We start from the raw sequence: 19071 nt of genomic DNA on the forward strand, positions 1-19071 counted from the left end.
ACTGCACACTCCAAATGCAAGGGAAAAAGAACAGTTGCAGAAAGTTCCCAGGATAAACCACTCACCAAAGAAATCAGTTTTGATGCATCCAAAGACATGCACTGAGGAGAAGACATTTCTCAGCACTTGAGAAGTGAACAGCATCTAAAATGCATACACAGACGCAGAGCAAACATTATGGATGAAAGAGGCATAAAAAAGCAACCAAGCACCTACGTCGGCGACGCAACAAGTAAAAAAATGCAACGCATTGGAAAAAACGCATTGTAGCAACAACCATGACACAAACACATGCATTTGACTGAAAAAGGAACAGAAGCGTCTTTTCAAATGTAAAAACGCATCCAAAAGTGGGAGAGGGTTTGACAAAAACGCATATGCGTTTGCAATGAAACGCATGCATTTCATTGCAAACGCCCCTCCCACTAGTGTTTTGGATGCGTTTAAAAACACAAAAAAATACCACGTGGGACAGTGCCCTCAGGACCCGTTCACACGTTGCGATTTGGTTGCGTTTTCATTGCGTTTTAAAACGCATTACAACAGATGGGGAGAGGTAATTTGCCTAATAACAACTATGTTAACAAAGCATCGTAAACGTGATGTTAACACATGTGTTAACAATAGGTTAACTTATGCATTTTGTCAAAGCATGCATTAATATCGTGTTAACAAATGTAAATAGTAATGTAAGTAGGCAAATCACCTGTCCTCAGCTGGCAGTTTGAACCCATTCTTAGGGCGCAATCCCACGTTGCGCTCGCAAACGCAGACAAAACCGCGCCCACCGGGGCGGTCCGATTGCATCGGCGTTTCTATGGAGACGCCTGCGATCGGGTACGAGCCGCCGGTGTTTTGCATTAAATTAATGCAAAACACCGGTGGCTCGTTCCCGATCGCAGGCGTCTCCATAGAAACGCCGATGCGATCGGACCGCCCTGGTGGGCGCGGTTTTGTCTGCGTTTGCGAACGCGAACGCGGGACAGCGCCCTTAGGTCGGTTTTAAGCAGTCCATTAAAAAATGCATGCATTTTAACAACGCATCTGTTTTTTTGACAGCTTTTGTCAGTTTTCAAATTATCTTAATTAAGATAATTGCTAAAAACGGCTACAAAAACGCACACGCTTTTTAAAACACACTTTTTTTAATGGACTGCTTAAAAACAGCCTAAAAACAGGTTCAAAACGCCACGTGTGCCACCACGCAAAGGGCGCGTTCACACGTTCTGCTAGCGTTGCGTTCACAACGGAGACAAAATGCAACGGATGCGCAACTGAATCAGAGCATCAACGCCAATGTGAAAGAGCCCTTAGTTGTTACAAAGGGTTAATGTTGTGAGTTGATTGTGGAAATTGGAGTGGCCTGAGCTCTTTAGGAAGAAGGAAGCATAGTGGTGGGGGGTCTACTGAAAGCTTTTTGGTGGTAAGATAGTCTTGTTCTGGAGGAAACACTGCCGTACTCAGAGGGGGAAAGCTATTGGGGAGATCATGGACGAAATTCATGGCAAAGTGACGCTGAAGGACATATTAAAGGGGACAGGACAGCCGGTCAGCGAGGAGCAGGCCTGGGCCCTGTGCTACCAGTGCAGCTGTAAACTCAAACAAATTATCCTGAAAGGAGGAGATTTCCCTGCACTGAGGGGGGCAGAGCACATCTACATTCACCAGGACGGGACTGTATCTTTTGTGGACTCCATTGGTAAGTGATTGTTAGTGTTGGAAGTTCATATTCATATCTTGCAGTTCAGATATGTACATTTTTCTACCCTCTTGTAAGAAGGTTGGTTTACTATAGGGTTAAAATACAAAGGTTATAGATTTTGTCCTGGTTGGCAACACTTATTCATGGGTCAGAGTTATGTAAAAAGTGCCACCTACAAGTCTCCATTTGAATAGCTCTAAAACCAGTCATAACAATCAGGTTCACATTCTCTTAACTAATAAATTACTATGAAGAGTGTAATGGAAAACCCTGCAAATGTGAACTGATCTTTACAAGAATTGTTGACTCTTTGCTTTCTCCGCTTTCTAGATGCTAAGGATTCAAAGCTGTCTGAGAAAGAGGTAAGTTTATATTATATTTTGGAATTTGACAGGTTCTCTGTCCCTTGTTTATCATGTTTGGCTTTGGTGGAAACTTTTTCTTTAATTTTTACGTTTCAGTGAATAATGTTGGGAAATGGTGCAACTTTTTTTTTTTTTCCCTCAGTTCCATTACATTTACAACTTAATTTACAGCCTCTCAGTATAAATTATGGCATATTAAATGTGATTGGCAAGTAACAATTTTCTCTCAGGGCGCGTTCACACGTTGCGTTTTGGCCACGTTTTCATTCCGTTTGAAACACATATACAACAGCTGATGAGAGGTGATTTGCCTAATTACATTACCGTTTATGTTTGTAAACGCAATGTTAACGCATGCATTAACATCGCGTTTATGATGCGTTTTGTAAACTGAAATGTTAACAGTGATGAAATTAGGGAAATCACCCCTCCTCAGCTGTTGTATATGCGTTTCCAACGCAATGAAAACTCAGGTCAAAACGCAACGTGTGAACGCACCCTCAATGAATATTTCTTTATACATATCTCTTAGGCTGGTGCCACACGCACCACTTTGTCTGCGTTTGAAAACGCAAAAGCAGACAAAGCCGCACCCACCGGGGTGGGCCGCGGCCCGATCGCATCTGCGTTTCTATGGAAACGCCTGCGATCGGGAATGAGCCGCCGGTGTTTTGCATCAAATTAACGCAAAACACCGGCAGCTCATTCCTGATCGCAGGCATTTCCATAGAAACGCAGATGCCTGCCCCAGTGGGTGCGGCTTTGTCTGCGTTTGGGTTTTCAAACGCAGACAAAGCGGTACGTGTGGCACCGGCCTTAACAAAAATGTTAAGTTAATGATTTTAAAAGGCAAACCTGAAAAACTGCTATGCGAAAGAGGGTTACAGCAGGAAGTGGATTAGAAGGCAGTAGCCAGCTGTGGTTGCTGTCCAAAGAAAGGCATTTTACATCAGTCTTGCAGGACAAAGTCAGTAAGGGTGATGGCTCACGTGGCGTTTTGAACCTGTTTTTAAACAGTCCGTTAAAAAGCGTTTTGACAGGTTTGACCAATAATCTTAATTAAAACTGGTAAAAAACTGATGCGTTTTGAAAAAAACGGACTGTTTAAAAACGGGCCAAAAATGGGTTCAAAACTCCATGTGCGCCACCACCCTAAGAGGTTCATCAGGACTTGTACAACATTTCTAGCTTAAATGTCCTGAAATAATTTCTCCAATTTCTCCCCTGCGTTTCACGCCTACTTGTAGTGGAGATGTCATTAAGGGGGGACTGGGTTGAAGCCTGGGTTATTCCTACCCCTCGTGTGCACTCGCTTCTATTTGTGACCGTTTACCGGTTGCTAGTCAATTATGTATTATACACTGCGCAGCTACCCGCAGCATACATTGTGAGCCCAGTGCCTCTTGATGTATTTGGCGGTGCTCGAGGCTCAGTGACTTTAGGATAAGATAAATGTCCCAGAGTATCTCTGTGGTAAACTAAACTTTTCTAGGCTTAAGAGCAGCAGAGGCCGGTCTCTCGCAGTCCCAGACGCTTCAAATTGGACAGTTTCCTCCAGTCCCATAGTTTTAACACCATGGGGGACACAAAACTGTTTCCGCCAGTTTTGTGGCGCTCTCACCACATGTTCTGCTCTCAGACCTATTTATTAGCTGTCGGGGACAGAAAAAATGACTTTTTCCGTCTGCTCCGACTCTTCTCCGAAAAGGGGCGTGGCTTTGGCGGAGTGGAAACTCAGACAGAATTAATATGTGTCACAGCCATTTTTGGGCACTGTAAACTGGCAGAAAGTAGACCAAAAGAAAACTGGTCTAGCAGGGACTGTTGGACATATTTCTGGTGCTCGGGACAGATTTTGGTCCCAGGGACAGAAAATGGTCTCGGGGACAGAAAATGGTCTCGGCGCCAGAAATGTCTCTGCACAGCTCTACAATATTAAATGTGTATCTTCTTTCCGAGAGCAGGTCGGTAACAAAGCCAATGCAGACACCGACACTTTATGTAAATGTCCCCCATGTCTACTATAATCTCTGGAATCTGAGCGTGCGGTCACACGTTGCATTTTCATTGTGTTTTAAAACGCATTACAACAGCTGAAGAAAGGTGATTTGCCCAATTACATTACTATTAACAAATCGCGATGTAAATGCAATAATAACGTATGCATTAACATTGAGTCAACAAAATGCACATGTTCACATTATCTCATTTGTTAATACGATTGTAGCGCATGCATTAACATCAGGTTTATGATGCGCTTTGTTATTAGGCAAATCACCTCTCCTCAGCTGTTGTAATGCGTTTCAAAAAACAATGAAAACCAAAACGCAATTTGTGACCGCACCCTACGGGTGGTGTCACACGTGGCATTTTGAACCTGTTTTTTTGGTCATGCTTTTTCAGTTGATTAAAAAATGCATACATTTTTTTAAAAACCACATCGCCTTTGGCCGTTTTTAATTAAGATAATTGAAAAAGTCGAGTTAGATTAAAGGCCAGAAGGGAGCTGCCTAAAAAAAAAACAAAAAAAAAACATTTACGCTGCGCTCAGCTTCCATATGGGTGGGCATGGCCTCCCCTTCTCGGCCGACCCTAAGCTGAGTGCAGTGCGGCTTCTGTGCACCTGTTTGTTTACATGGGGCACAGACTGGAGAGATGGCAGAATGGGACGCTGGGAGGTGAGTAAAAGTTTTTTGTTTTTTTACAGTCCTGGGCAACCCCTTTAAGAACTTGTAAGGGGAATCTTAATTTTTCCTCATTCAGATGTCTACACTATTGTACTTGTTGCTGTACTTGCAGGTAATAGACCGACTTGGAATGGTTGTTTACGCAGCACTGGACTGGGGCCTTGACAGTGAAACTGAGCGTGTTCTATGTGACTCTTTGGATTATCTCTTATTGTATATGCTGGAGCTGCATACTACAAACAACTCTACTACAAAAATGCATTCCTTTACTCTGAATGAAATAATCAAGGTACAATGATGGGGGTGATGAAATGTATTCCAGTTGTCCAAAACCAGTGAGCTCTACCCTCTTTCTTTTGCAAAAAACAGTCTTAATTTTTTTTAATGTCAGTGATCTCAAACATTTGGCACAGTCCAGATTTTTTCGTTTGTTTTTTTTTTTCCCACTAATTCAATTCAAAAAAGTAACTCTTATTATAGTCATTCTATCTCTTTTTTACAATAATTCTTTATGTTAATACTGATTTATGGCTTACAGCCAAGGAAAACCTAAGTCATTATCTCAGAAAATTAGAATAATTAGCCCAAGATGTCTACAAAGGTTTCCTAATCATTATAAAAGGTCCCTTAGTCTGGTTCAGTAGGTGACAAAACCATGGGGAAGACTGGTGTCTTGACAGATGTGCAGAAGTCATTGACACACTCTACAAGAAGGGTAAGCCACCAAAGGTCACTGCTATAGAAGGTGGCTGTGCAGAGTGTTGTTTCAAGCCATATCAATGGGAAGCTGAGTGGAAGGAAAATGTGTTGTAGAAATAGGTGCATAGGGAACCTGGATAACTGCAGCCTTAATAAGATTGTTTAAAAGCTCATTTTAAAAGATTCACAAGGAGTGGACTGCTGCAGGAGTCGGCGCTTCAAGAGCCACCACACAGATGTATCCAGGTCATGGGTTACAAGTGTTGCATTCCATGTGTTAAGCCTCTCCTGACCAATAGACCATGCCAGAGGCCTCTTACCTGGGCCAAGGAGGAAAAGAACTGTACTGTTGCTCAGTGGTCCAAGGTGTTTTCAGATGGTAGTAAATCTCATTTATAAATGCATCTCATTTGTAAATCAAGGTTCCAGAGTCTGAAGAGTGGAGAGGGACACAATTCTGCTTGTGGTCTAGTGTGAAGTTTTCACCATCATTGATGGGTTTTAGGACTTATCGGTCCATTGTGTTTATCAAGACCAACATCAGAGTAGCCATCTACCAGGAAATTTTAACCCCTTAAAAACATTTTGCAGGTGATTTTTGAGATTGCTTATTTCATGTCACATTCTTCTTCATGTTAGTTGAGATATTTAGGCAATATGTTTTAGTAGTTGTGTGTGGCTTTTTGAATGCTTTAACTTGGCATCATTTTTCAAACATAACTTCCTTTTATTTTCTGAATTTTACTGAAAATCAAAACTTATTTTTGTAGGGACCAATTTAGTTAGAAGTGACTTTAACCCCTTAAGGACACAGCCTGTTTGCAGGTTAAGGCTCGCTACTTTTTTTTTAAAATTTGACCAGTGTCTCTTCCTGTGGTAATAACTTTTAAGATATCTCTGTGATTTTGAGATTGTTTTCTCGTGAGATATTGTAGTTTATGTTAGTAGTGTCATTTCGGTGATACGTTCCTTTTTTTGGGGGGTAAAAATTCAAAAATTTAGGAAAAATTTGAAAAAAATGACTATTTTCAAAGTTTCAAATGTTATACTTTTTAGACAAAAAGTGATACCACTAATTTTTTTTTATAGAAACCTTTTACCATTAGTCTTATTTTCATATCCATTATTTGTTTTAAGTTTCCATTTTTTTTATGGATGTGAGAAGGTTTGAAGTTTTAGTAGCAACTTCTCAGATTTTCTTGAAATTTGAAAAATGTGAACTTTTTTGGTGATCAAATCAGTTTGGAAGTCCCCTATAAAGGCTTATGTACTATATACCCCCACAAGTAACACCATTTTATGAACCTAACATCTCAACCTATTCAAATCGGCATTTAAGAAGTCTTTTAACCCTTTAATTATTTTTCCGGAAGCATATGAAAATGGAGTGGAAATTTTGAAGTTTCAATTTTTGATTTCAATCTTTCCAATTTAGCCCTAAAATGGATACATTCAGAAGGAATTTGAGGTAAATATATATTCCTCATTTCTTGCCCTGCTTCTTCCGAGTACGGCAATACCAGACATGTGGATGTCAGCTGCTGTTTCCCCGCACAGTGATGTCCAGAACAGAGTTAGCGATGCTGGGAATTTGGAAGGCCAATTTGGCAGCAAATATTTTGTGGTGCCACAGTGTAATTGAAGAGCCCCTGAAGTAAAAGTACAATAGAAAACCCCCCAAAATGTCACTTCGGAAACTAGACCCCTCAAAGAATTTATCGGTGGTTGTGGTGAGCATTTTAACCCCCAACATGCTGGTCAAAATTGAATGCAAAGTAAATGGTGCAGAGTAAAAATTGCGTTTTTATCTCAAAAATGTCATTTTCGTGCCTCATGTACTGTGCCCAACCCATGCCACTTTAGACAAACACCCCAAAAATCATTCTGCGGGTAGTCCCGAGTACGGCAATACCACACATGTGCCAATAATTTACAGGCTGGGCACACGTCAGGGGTCAGGAAGAAAGAAGCACAATTTAGGTTTTCAAGCTTCGTTTTCACTAGATTGGTAATGGGGGGTACCCCCGAGGTACCAGTACAATAGAAACCCCCAAGTAGTGAACCCATTTTGGAAAGGGCACCCCTCAAAGAATGTATGTAGGCTTGTATGAGCATTTTAACCCCTAAGGTGCTGGCTCAAATGTAATACAAAGTGAGTAGTGCAGAGAAACAATTGTATTGCAATTTATCAAATATGCCATTGAAGTGACAAAAATATTTTGCCCAACTCATGCCACTGGGGAAAAACACATCAAAAGTCATTCTGCGGGTTACCCCGGTTAGGGCAATACCCCATAGGAGGCAAGAATTTGTAGGATGGAGACACGGCAGGGCTCAAAAGGGAATAACTTGTCGGAGCACAGACGTTGTACATTTTTTTTTTTTTTTTTTTTTTTTTTTTTTTTTTTGGCATCATGAAAGATTTGTAGATGCCAATAGGGGCCAGTACAGTAGAAACACCTAAGAACTGACCCTATTTTGGAAACTACACCCCTCCATGAATTAATCTAGGGGTATAGTTAGCATTTTAACCACACAGGTGGACCCCTGAAAAAGTGTTTAATGGATAGTGCATAGTAAAAAATATCCATTATGTCATTTTGTGCCCAGCTGCTGCCATGGGAGACAAACACCCTAAAAATCATGATGCATGTTTTCCCGGGTAAAGCATACGGGGCAGTAATCTACAGGCTGGGCACATGGCAGGGCTTAGAAGGGAAGGTGCGGCATGATGTATAAGCTGTGCGTCAGGGTAACAACAGGGTACTCTAAAAATCCAGGGATGTATGATAAATTCGGAAGCAATCTTTCATACATAACCCTGGTTTTTCTGGGCATGTTTCACAGTGATGAATGGTGTCCTTCCGAATGCCATTTTTGGAACACACCCTGCACCTCTTTTGTGACCTTCCCTTGCTGGCTGTTTGGGGAACTACTCCTGGAAAGTGCTGCCCTGGTACAATACGTGATGTGGCCTCACTTCCAGCTGTGCTAGCACTCCCCCCTTCCTGGTCTCCAAAAAGAAAGTACTTTATTACCACCTCTTGAAATTCCAGGAAAGTTCCCCTCTGGCCGGCATATCGATGCAGCACATAAGCATTATACAATGCCATCTGCATGATGTGCACGGCCAGCTTCTTGTACCACACCCTCGACTTCCGCATGGCATTGTACGGCTGTAGCACCTGGTCAGACAAGTCCACCCCTCCCATGTATTTGTTATAATCTAAAATACAGTCTGGCTTGGGGGTTTCTGTACTGGCACCTCGTACTGGGACAGGGGTGGTGGTGTGCTCATGTATTGTGGTTAATACAAGGACCTCTCTCTTGTCCTTGTACTTAACACACAATACAGAGTCGCTGCATAGTGCCCTGCTTTCGTGCCTTTTAAGTTTTTGCCCAAGCAGCGACTTAGGGAGACCTCTCTGATTTCTGCATACAGTGCCACATGCTGCAGTATTTCTGGAAGAGAGGCACTTGAACAGGGTGGTGCTGGTGTAGAAATTGTCCAGGTAGAGGTGGTAGCCCTGCTCCAGCAGTGGGTGCACTAAATCCCACACTATCTTCCCTGTAACACCCAGGAAGGGGGGGGGGGCATTCTGGGGGCACTATAGTGGAGTCCTTCCCTTCATATACCCTGAACTTGTATGTGTACCCTGATGAACTTTCGCACAGCTTATACATCTTCACACCATACCTTGCCCTCTTATTGGGCAGGTACTGGCGGAAGTGAAGTCTCCCTTTGAATTGTACCAGGGACTCGTCTATGCTCACATGTTTGGCGGGGGTATATGCCTGGGCAAACTTGGCACTAAAATGATCTAATATGGGCCTGACCTTAAATAACCGATCATAACTGGGGTCACCTCTGGGTGGGCACTGTGTGTTGTCAGTGTTGTGCAAAAACTTATGGATGGCTTCAAAGCGCATCCTGCTCATTGCCATGCGGAACATGGGGGTGTGGTACAGTATATCTGTGCTCCAGTAGTCCCTGATTGAAGGCTTCTTTACTATCCCCATAAGGAGTATTATGCTTCAATACTTGTGCATCTCTGCTGCAGTGACACGGGTCCACCTGTAGGGTTGTGCATAAAAGGACGTGGGGTTTTGGGCAATATGTTGTGCAGCGTAGAGATTTGTCTGAAATATAATAATATTCAGCAGCTCCTCATCAAAAAAAAACTTAAAGTCCACAGCTCTGAGCCCTGTCGTGTCAAAGTTAATTCCAGGATGGCCCAAAAAGTCAGGGACCTGAGGGGTATAATTGTCTGGGGCTACCCATGTGGGGTCAGTGGAAGTCCCAGGCGCCTCTCCTGCAGAAGTCCCAGGCGCCTCTCCTGCAGAAGTCCCAGGCGCCTCTCCTGCAGAAGTCCCAGGCGCCCTACGGCGCCTTCTTGGGGGTCCTTCCAGGTCACTGGAAGATGAGCAGGAGGATGATGATAGGTAAAAGGGACCATCATCCCCACTAGCTGACTCGGTGTCAGAGGCAAGCATGTTATATGCCTCCAACACCGTGTACGTCTTTTGAGACCTTGCACACAAAAAAAATAGAGAACTAGAAAAATTAGATAATGTGCACCAAACTACACTAGCCGCACAGATGGCACACACAAAAAATAGCTAAGTACAGGTACACCTACGGCGCTCTGGAAAAAAATATTACCAGGCACTGAAAAAAAACCTATGTGCACTGCGCAAAAAGGCGCTACAAATGCACCTAGCTTGCCCTAAGACAAACTAACTACTGCTAAGACTGCTAAAGATTCTGTGCAGCGCTATTCACACGGCGCACTGAAAAGTGCGTCCAGTGCAGAACAACGCTAACACAGCGCACTGAAAAGTGCGTTTGGGTTCAGAAGGGACAGACAGGGGAAAAACGGAAGACACGTGGGATCACACAAGGCGATTACACAGGGAACACACAGGACACAGGAAAAAACAGATAGGGATAGGGATTTATAGGGATCAGATAAGGATCATAACACTATTTATAGTGTAAAAGTGTATTTTGGTGCACACAGTAACGCTCTCTCCAGCGATACCAAACCAAAATGGTGCCGCTGGAGGAAGAGGAAGGGGCTAAAACCACGGTTTTTTTTAGCCTAAAATCGCTGTAATTGGCCAGTCAGGTTTGACTGGCCAATCACGGCGATCGGCGGGCGGGACCGATTTGACTGGTCGGGTGACGGAGACAGGAACTCCTCCTGCTTCTGTCACCCAAATCTCATCCCGATGTCACCACGTTTCGCGACGTGGTGACAATTCTAAAATAGTATGCGCTCGCGCAGTAGCTGTACTGCGCTGAGCGCTAATCGTCGGAGGCTGCGCAGTACAGCTACGGCGCGGAGCGCTAAGGGGTTAAAAGACATATAAAAATCCTCACAAATTACACCATTTTAGAAACTGGGCCCCTCAAAATATATTAAAAAAAACCACACAGGGTTTTTGGAGGACAAATATAGCTGAAAGACTTTTAAATGTATTGGGGTGCATTTGGAGAGCCCTAGTGGTACCTAAATGGAGAACTAAGGACACAATTTCGGAAAGGACACCCCTTGGAGAATTTAGCAAGGTGTAATCTGTGCATTTCTTCCTACAGGTGTGTGATACCCCAATTAGGGGTAAAAGTGACTTTTTGGGGCCTATCTTCTTTAAGCCGCAAGGGATAAAAGACAAATCATGTGTAGAAGGGCCCCACATGTGCATATAAAATGTTGTATGGGAACATAGAACCGGGAAAGATGGACATTGAGCTTTTAGAAGCCAAATTTGACAAATCCTTTACATGTGTCAGGATGCATTTAGAGAGCCCTAGTGGTACAAAACAGAAGAACCCCAAAAGTGACCCCCATTTTGGTAAGTATATCCATTGGAGAATTTAGCAAGGTGTAATATGTTTATTATCAAGTGGTTTAGAGAGCATATAAAACATACAGGTGATTTCCAAATATCATATGCAATGGATGCCCAAGATGGAAATTGCAATTCTAGAAATGCACAAGTTCAGTGCCCGTTATGTGTTGCTAAGTTTGTGGCACTGACCTGTCAGCTCTGATTAGAAAGCCATGTTTCCTGACGTGAAAAAGACCCAACATGTAATCCTAAATGCTAGCCAGAAAATATAACAGGGCTCCACAATGATAAAGCACCGTGTGTATTTCAGGCAGAACTTGGAGTATTACAAAGGGTGTCCTAACAAATCCAGAGGCTTGGAGGGGAAATAGTTTGCAAAACTACACCCCTCAAGGAAATAATCAAGGGGTATGGTGAGCAATTTGAGCTAACAGCTAACCAAATTGAGTTTACAACAAAGGTTGGACATAAATTATGTAAATTGTGAATGCGATACATATAAGGTGGTGGAATATACCAGGGGACCAAGTAAAATTGTGTTACTCAGGAATTGGATGGTATATTCTGAAGTGCTCTATTATGCAGAGGCCAGGTTTGTCAGGGCAGGTCTCGCAGTGGTATATAGTGTGCTTCCCCTTCTGGGAACAGATGCTGCCTCTTTCCTGGTTCCTTTCTTTAGTAGCAGTCTGGGGGACTTCATCAGGAAAATGTTGCCCTGGCACAACACAGGACCTCCATAGGTACTGGGGCACTATCCTTTTTGTTTTAATCTTAGGGGAGAGGGAAAGTGTAGGAGAAGTGGCAGTAAAATGTAACTTTTATTAATTATAATTAAAATTAAAAATAGAAAATAGTTGTGAACGAATTGTAACAAATAGGGAAAGTTCAAGGGATGTTTTCCCCTTCCATGCAGAGACTGACCCCTATAAATTGACTTGCATGGATTCCCTTAAATTGAGGGATTTATTTGAGGGTATCGTGATCCAACTTCGAGGATATTATTAATGGTGAGATATCCAGTGTTGATTGTGTTTATACTTTGTTCCTCATTCAGGAACAAAGTATAAACACAATCAACACTGGATATCTCACCATTAATAATATCCTCGAAGCTGGATCACGATACCCTCAAATAAATCCCTCAATTTAAGGGAATCCATGCAAGTCAATTTATAGGGGTCAGTCTCTGTGAACGAATTGTAACAAATAGGGAAAGTTCAAGGGATGTTTTCCCCTTCCATGCAACTATTTTCTACTTTTAATTTTAATTATAATTAATAAAAGTTACATTTTACTGCCACTTCTCCTACACTTTCCCTCTCCCCTAAGATTAAAACATATGTAACGTTGGTGGTGCACACCTGGCAGGAGATATATAATTAGAAGGAAAGAAAGAAACAACATTCATAAACTAATATTCTTCTGATATATCGGTCTGTTGCACTATCCTTTTTGTCTTATTAGTGCATAAATTACCACCTCTTGAAAACAGAGAAATGATACAGCAGGACCTGCACATTGGAACAGCACATAAGAGTTGTACAGTGCCAACTGTACAATGTTGGCACCTAACAACCCCTAACAATAGTGGCTGCCTAACAATGGATCCAGTGAGACCTCTCTGTTTTTTGTGTACAGTACCATAAGCTACAGTACCTCTGGAACTGAGGGATTAGAATAGTGGAATGCTGGTATAAGTTTTCCATATACAGGTGGTAACCCTTATCCAGCAGTGGATGCACAGATCGGAGCTGGCATGATGCCGCCAGACATGCCCCCTTCTACTGATGATTGGTGCCGTCTAAAATCTTTATTATATGGATCACTACTATTATGGCAATACCTCATTTATATAGTTAAATATTTGTCCAATTTTACTGAGGAAAAACTAAAATGGAGAAAATCGCATTTGCTTTAGTATTGACATATCTTCAGAGACATAACTTTTTTAAATTTTTTTATTTTTTTTTTTTTTGTTTGATGAAGCTGGTTGTGTGTCAACTTGTTCTTTTCAGTGGTACCATTTTTGGTGCTTGTAATGTGTTGTGGTGTTTTGCGTGTTTTATCACAGCCATGGCAAAACCAATTATGTATGATAAAATTTATTTATTTATTTTTATTTTTTTTTTCTTGACATGTTGGCTGGAACAAGCGATCAAATAGAGCTAACACATATTGCACTGTTATTTAATTTATAGATAGGCCAGCTCCAGGGGACATCGCACGCGCTGGAAACCAGGGCTGCCATCAGTGTCATTCTTGAATCTCCGGTCGCAGGTGTTACAGCAGGGTGTCGGCTGCAGTATGCCTTGCGCCATGATAGTACCATACTTTACAACTCGTTTGTAAACATTTCTGTTCAAATACAGTTGGTCTTGTATAATCTTCTGAGATGATGACTTTTGGTGTTTCCTCGGCTGGAAGCCATAATAAACTCTTTGATTCTGATATTCTAGTTTGAGAAGCACTTGTAACCCTGAGTTTTTCCATAGGAATGTGTTGAGAGGCTACTTGTCCCTTCTGATGCGTCCACTCACTACCGAGCCGTCTGCCGCATTCAGTATGACCAATTTAAGGAACTTCACGGCCTGTTGCAAACCATACAGCTCTCCAAGCGGGTAAACATAAGCTCCATATAGAACTAAACTCTGTTATCTACACCAGGCTGCTCCTTGGCATGTTATGTGGTACATGTCAATGTATTTTATTTATTTTTTTTTCCTCCTCAGAGTTTGAAGAGACTGGATTCCAATAAGGAACTAGAAGATGGCATACTACTAATGTATGATAATTGGGTACGAAATGAATGAGTTCTGAACAAATTTCTTTACCATTTGGATCACTTTGAAAAAAAAGCTCACACTAATTGTATGTGTATTTCGTAGGACTTGATCAGTATATTCTGTTGTCTTGTTTCTGCCTTCCCAGGGAACTCTGTGGAGTAATGTAATGAAAGAGCTTCGCCTTGGGGTCACTCTCCGCAGCGTTCATCAGCGTTCCTACACTGTGCTGCCCATACAATATACACTTACTCCATATGAGATTTTGATGGATGACATCCGGTCTAAGAGATACACCCTGCGACCGGTAAAGGTGAGCGTCCTCATGTTTTCCTAAAGTAACTTTCTAGCTAACTTTGTAGAATATTTAATGAGCTTGTAAAATATTAGAAATGGATAAACTGGCAATATTATTATAAATCCGTGAATGAAATGGCAAGCAGGTTGCTTTATGCAACTGTGCCACCTCCACGTCATGTGGGCTGGTGTGGGGCACTTCCTGAAAACATCAGAACATTGACTTACAGCGTATGATAAACCATGCAAAACTAAATTGGGAGATTTGTGAGCTCCTCATGCACCTTGCAACTAGTAAATTATTCTTTACTTGCCCTGTACTAATCTCATTATACAATGTTCTATTGTCACTTTCATAGCTATATTCTCTTAACTGTTATTTGTAACACCATGCATTACACTGAGCTGAATAAATACATAATTTACACTGCACTTAAATTAAGCATACTTTGTACAGACATAAGACCGTCTACCAGGAGGATCGTCTCTGAATAAGCTTTTTATTGGCCACTTACACTTTATAAATGTAGGGAAAAAAATTCATTTTATGTTGCTACATTTTAAAAGGTAAAACAATGCTTATGGTCTCTGTTTATGGGAGAAATTATCGGCCTGTGTAAATAAGACCGTCAAGGGAACCTGTTGCCAGATTTAAGACTGAATTCCTATAACATTCGGGTACGGTAGTACATTTCTAGAATTTCCTTGTGTGTAATCTCGTCTGCTTGCCTCACCTTCTCTTGTTGTACAATTGGTACAACATGTTCACAAGCGTGGGTGAAAACTATTTAGCGAGTCCTGGTCTCCGTGATGATGGATAATCAGAGTAGAATGTGTCATGGATATGTAAGCTGTCTCCATGGTGTTTTCGGCTCCAGGTCCTCAGAACAAGAACCTTTGTCTTCTATTAAGGTTTCTTTATTAGCTTTAGGTAAGGCGCGTTTCGAGCCTGACCGGCTCTTCCTCAGTTACATGAAGCATACATTAAGATTAGGATGTCTGGCTTATAAACCTCTCCACTTGGCGGGAAATTCTTACACAACTGATTTAATCGTTTACCTACCGAAAACTAAAATTTGGCGATTTCACCATTTTCAGAATTCTCAATTATCTTTTTCAAACTGTTTTACCACCCAAATTAGTTGCTAACTGACATTACCCATATGTCTGCTTTGATTCATGAATTTTAAAATGTTTTTATTCATTTCATGTCAGATTTACAAATCTAACATCGTTTTTTTGTATTTCCAAGTAGACTTCATAATTTACTTTTTGGGGGGATTTATATATATATATATATATATAATATATATATCTATCTAGCTCTAAATATCACACTTTGAAATATAAAATATTATAAACTCCTTATAGATCTCTCCATTTTCAAATCTGCACCCCTCAAACTACAAAGCATGTTAACCCTTTTGAGGGCTTCATAGCAACTAAAACAAAATGGAGGTGAAATTTAGAATGACTTAATTTTGTCAGCAATTCATTCGTTTAGCCCTGAAACTTACAAACTCAGAAAAGATGGAAGCAAAAAAAATTTGTTGTGCAAATTCTCCTGAATATGTAGATGCCCACAAGTGGATGCTACTTGTATGCATGCACAGCGACGTGCAGAAGGGAAGGAGGGCCATGCAGTAGCCACTTCTGTCCTTCAGGATGTAATGGTTTTAAGTAATCTATTTTTGTTTTTCTATTAATGTGGCCATTAGAGGGTTTTTTTTTTTCAGTGGTACTATTTTGGGGTGGCTATACCCTAATTATTTACTTTCCCCCTTCACCACGACAGCACCCACCAGAGAGCAGTACCTGCCCTGGGACAGAAAACCCAAATTTTTTAAAGAGCCATTTCTTCCTCCCCCACTGTTTTTTCCTTCGTCCTGGCAGGAGACACGAATGATCTCCATTGCGGTTCTGTCTCTTTTAATAATTGGGCCTGATGACGGTAAGTGGGTGCAGATTCCACAGTGTGGTTGCCCTGGGGGATGAGCCGGATGTCGCTGGTCAGTGGCGAGGTCTGTGGGGCAGCTGTTTTCACCTCATTCAGGTGCCGTGCTGCTGCCACCTTGACAGTGCCCAGCCTCTCTTGCTATGTGGTCATGCCGCATCCCTGCACCTTGTGGTCCTGGCGTGGACCAGAATGGGGCGCCAGATGTCCGATGTGACTGGGACGTTAGGGTGGCGGGAAATTTGAAAAGGATAATAGGCAATGCAGTCACTGTGTGTATTACTAGAACATGTTTTGCTGCTTACTGCTGTTGCATCTATATTCCTGTGTGCACCAACCAGTTTGCTACCTCTCCATCTCTACGCTATGAGCTCTGAGAAAGGGGGAGAGCCTTTGGGCACCATCATGGACCCCGCTATGGTAGGTGGTGTTCCTTGGGGTGATGAGTACGGCCTTTACCGGGCCCTAATAAACAGTTCTGATGGTCTCATGTTATTGTATTGTGGATAGAAAAGCAAATAATTGTGATTGTAGAATTTGGGGGGAGAGAGACTGTATCCAGCGGTTAGTTTTCCAGGAGCAATCTGCTATGTTGGACTCTTTTCTTCAGTGTGAAGTGTGGAGTTCTATTTAAGCTTCTAGGAGGACGACCAGGTCTAAAGCTTCCTGATCACTTCTGGGATGTCAGAATAAGAGGTTGATTCTGATGCAGATTTGTCTACCTCAGTTCCCAGTAGAGGATACTGAGCACCTGGTAAAACGGGTCAGTGCAACTATGGAGCTAGAGTATTGTGGAAAAGGCATCAGACCAGAAGAAGGGGTTCCCCGCTCCCAGTAGCCAAGGGAAATTTATTTCCTCCCGAAGGTCTGTGGAGGGGGGTGGGGGGGGGGCGCAGACTCTCTGCTTTTTTTTTCAGGAATGTAAGATGAACTCGGGGAACAAGTGGGCCCTGGATATAATTTGGGAGGGTCTAAAATTGATCATCGCTCCCTCACCATGACGCTTTAAGGTTATAAGTCTCTGGTGCTGCCGCAAAGGAGGCTGTGGAAGTGGAAATTGCAGAAAAATTTCCTGAGGCTGGCTCTGCTACAAGAGAAATGAACAGGTTTCTACTCCACATACAAAAAACATCTTAAGGCACCATCTTAAACTTGAAGCCTATGGACAAGTTCCTACGGATGGAAAAGTTCAAGATTGAATCCCTAAGGTCAACCATAATTCTGTTATTAGAAGGGTGTTTCATGGCATCAGTAGACTTGTCTGATACCTACTACCATGTTGTCATTCACCAGGACTCACAGAAATTCCTAAGAGTAGGGGTGATGTTGGAAAGAAACATTGTACATCTGCAATACCAGGCTCTCTTATTCGGTATAGCAGTAGCACCGAGAGTCTTCAAAGCTGATTTCAGTGATGGCATCCTTCATCATTAAAGAACTGTGGACTTTCTTCCCCTATCTGGACATTTTTTTTTTTTCTTTTTTGATGGGAAGGACAGAAGAGGCAGTGAAGATCCCACTATAAGGAAGGTTATGTTTACGCTGGACCTATTCATAGCAGCGATTCCTTCAGTCCCATGGGTACAGTTCCATTCACGACCCTTGCAGTTACACATGTTGAAGCTCTGGGATAGCTCCGTCACAAGCCTCGACCTAACAAGTTGCTTTCCTCAGGAGGTCCGGGGCTCCTTCGGCTGGTGGCTAGTAGAGGGAATTCTTTGAATAGGTGTGTCCTGGAGACAAAAAAAGGCCCTTCTCTTTAGTGAGTGAGGATGGAAAGCGCAGCTAGGAAATCAGCATTTTCCGTGCTCGAGGGGGCTGGGAATGGAAGACAGCTCTTGGAATTGCACAGCTGAGAGTAATTCTAGAGGCTGTAAAGTCAGTTTTGCCATTCACAGGGTTCAGATCAAAAAGTCCTATTAGACAATGTGACAGCGGTAGCATTTGTGAACAGGAAGGCACTCGGAGCCAGCCTCTAATGCACCTAACCTCAGAGATTTATTCATTATTTCTTAGAGAAAAGTTTAACTTTCAGCTGTCCACAAAAGAGGGAAAGAAAACCAGAATGCAGATTTTGAGATGCCATCAGCTGAGACAAGGTGCCTCAAAGCAGCAAAGACTTACCTTCTTTGGAGAGTGCTCAGCCATTGAGCCCTCTCCATGCACCGGGCCCCAACACGCGGCGTATTACTACAGCGCGTGTCGGTAAGGGGTTAAAGAGCCAACTCTCCTTCAGGGGGTGGGAGTGGAGGGGGGCACCTTGAGGCGTGGTACCTGGTACTAAGCTCTCCTCCTCTCCAAGTCTCCATTGATCCCCTTTCTGGCTTCTTCCAAGGAGAGGTACATGGTGCTAATCCTGTGGTCCCTCGTCGATCTACAGTGGCAACATGAGTTACACCTCCCGACGGTGGAACACCTCATGCATTCCACGGGCTGCGATGACAACTTCCTGTTTGGCTCGTCACACCGGAAGTGGCATCGGCCTCCAGCCATTAGGCATTCGGGAGTCAGGAACTAGGAGCAGTAAGTTGAAAGTCGGGTAGTGTCTGCTAGAGGTCTTTATTCTTCTACCAAGACTGTTGCAGGATATTTGTTCTATTTGTGTCGCACGGCACAGGTCAAAACAGTAGTTCCAAAACAAGCAATATTGTTCAGTCAGAGAGGTCATGAAATTGCTGGGACTTCTCACAGCTTGTATAACCTGTGTTCTGTGGTCCCAAAACCACACAAGATC

At 42.5% G+C, this 19071-nt stretch overlaps 1 protein-coding gene across 1 annotated transcript in view; it reads left to right on the plus strand.

The window, feature by feature from the left end:
* The first annotated feature begins 1221 nt into the window (after positions 1-1221).
* The window catches only part of LOC140064138 (protein spire homolog 1-like), a 52800-nt gene continuing 34950 nt past the window's right edge, over positions 1222-19071 (plus strand). Inside the window, exons 1-6 of the mRNA XM_072110706.1 lie at positions 1222-1699; positions 2033-2064; positions 4867-5043; positions 13799-13924; positions 14036-14101; positions 14235-14399. Of these exons, the coding sequence (XP_071966807.1) occupies positions 1489-1699; positions 2033-2064; positions 4867-5043; positions 13799-13924; positions 14036-14101; positions 14235-14399 (777 nt within the window). The 5' untranslated portion in view covers positions 1222-1488. The remainder of the gene's footprint in view (positions 1700-2032; positions 2065-4866; positions 5044-13798; positions 13925-14035; positions 14102-14234; positions 14400-19071) is intronic.

This window comes from Engystomops pustulosus, chromosome 6 (genome assembly GCF_040894005.1).
Source record: "Engystomops pustulosus chromosome 6, aEngPut4.maternal, whole genome shotgun sequence".
NCBI classification, from domain to species: Eukaryota; Metazoa; Chordata; class Amphibia; order Anura; family Leptodactylidae; genus Engystomops; species Engystomops pustulosus.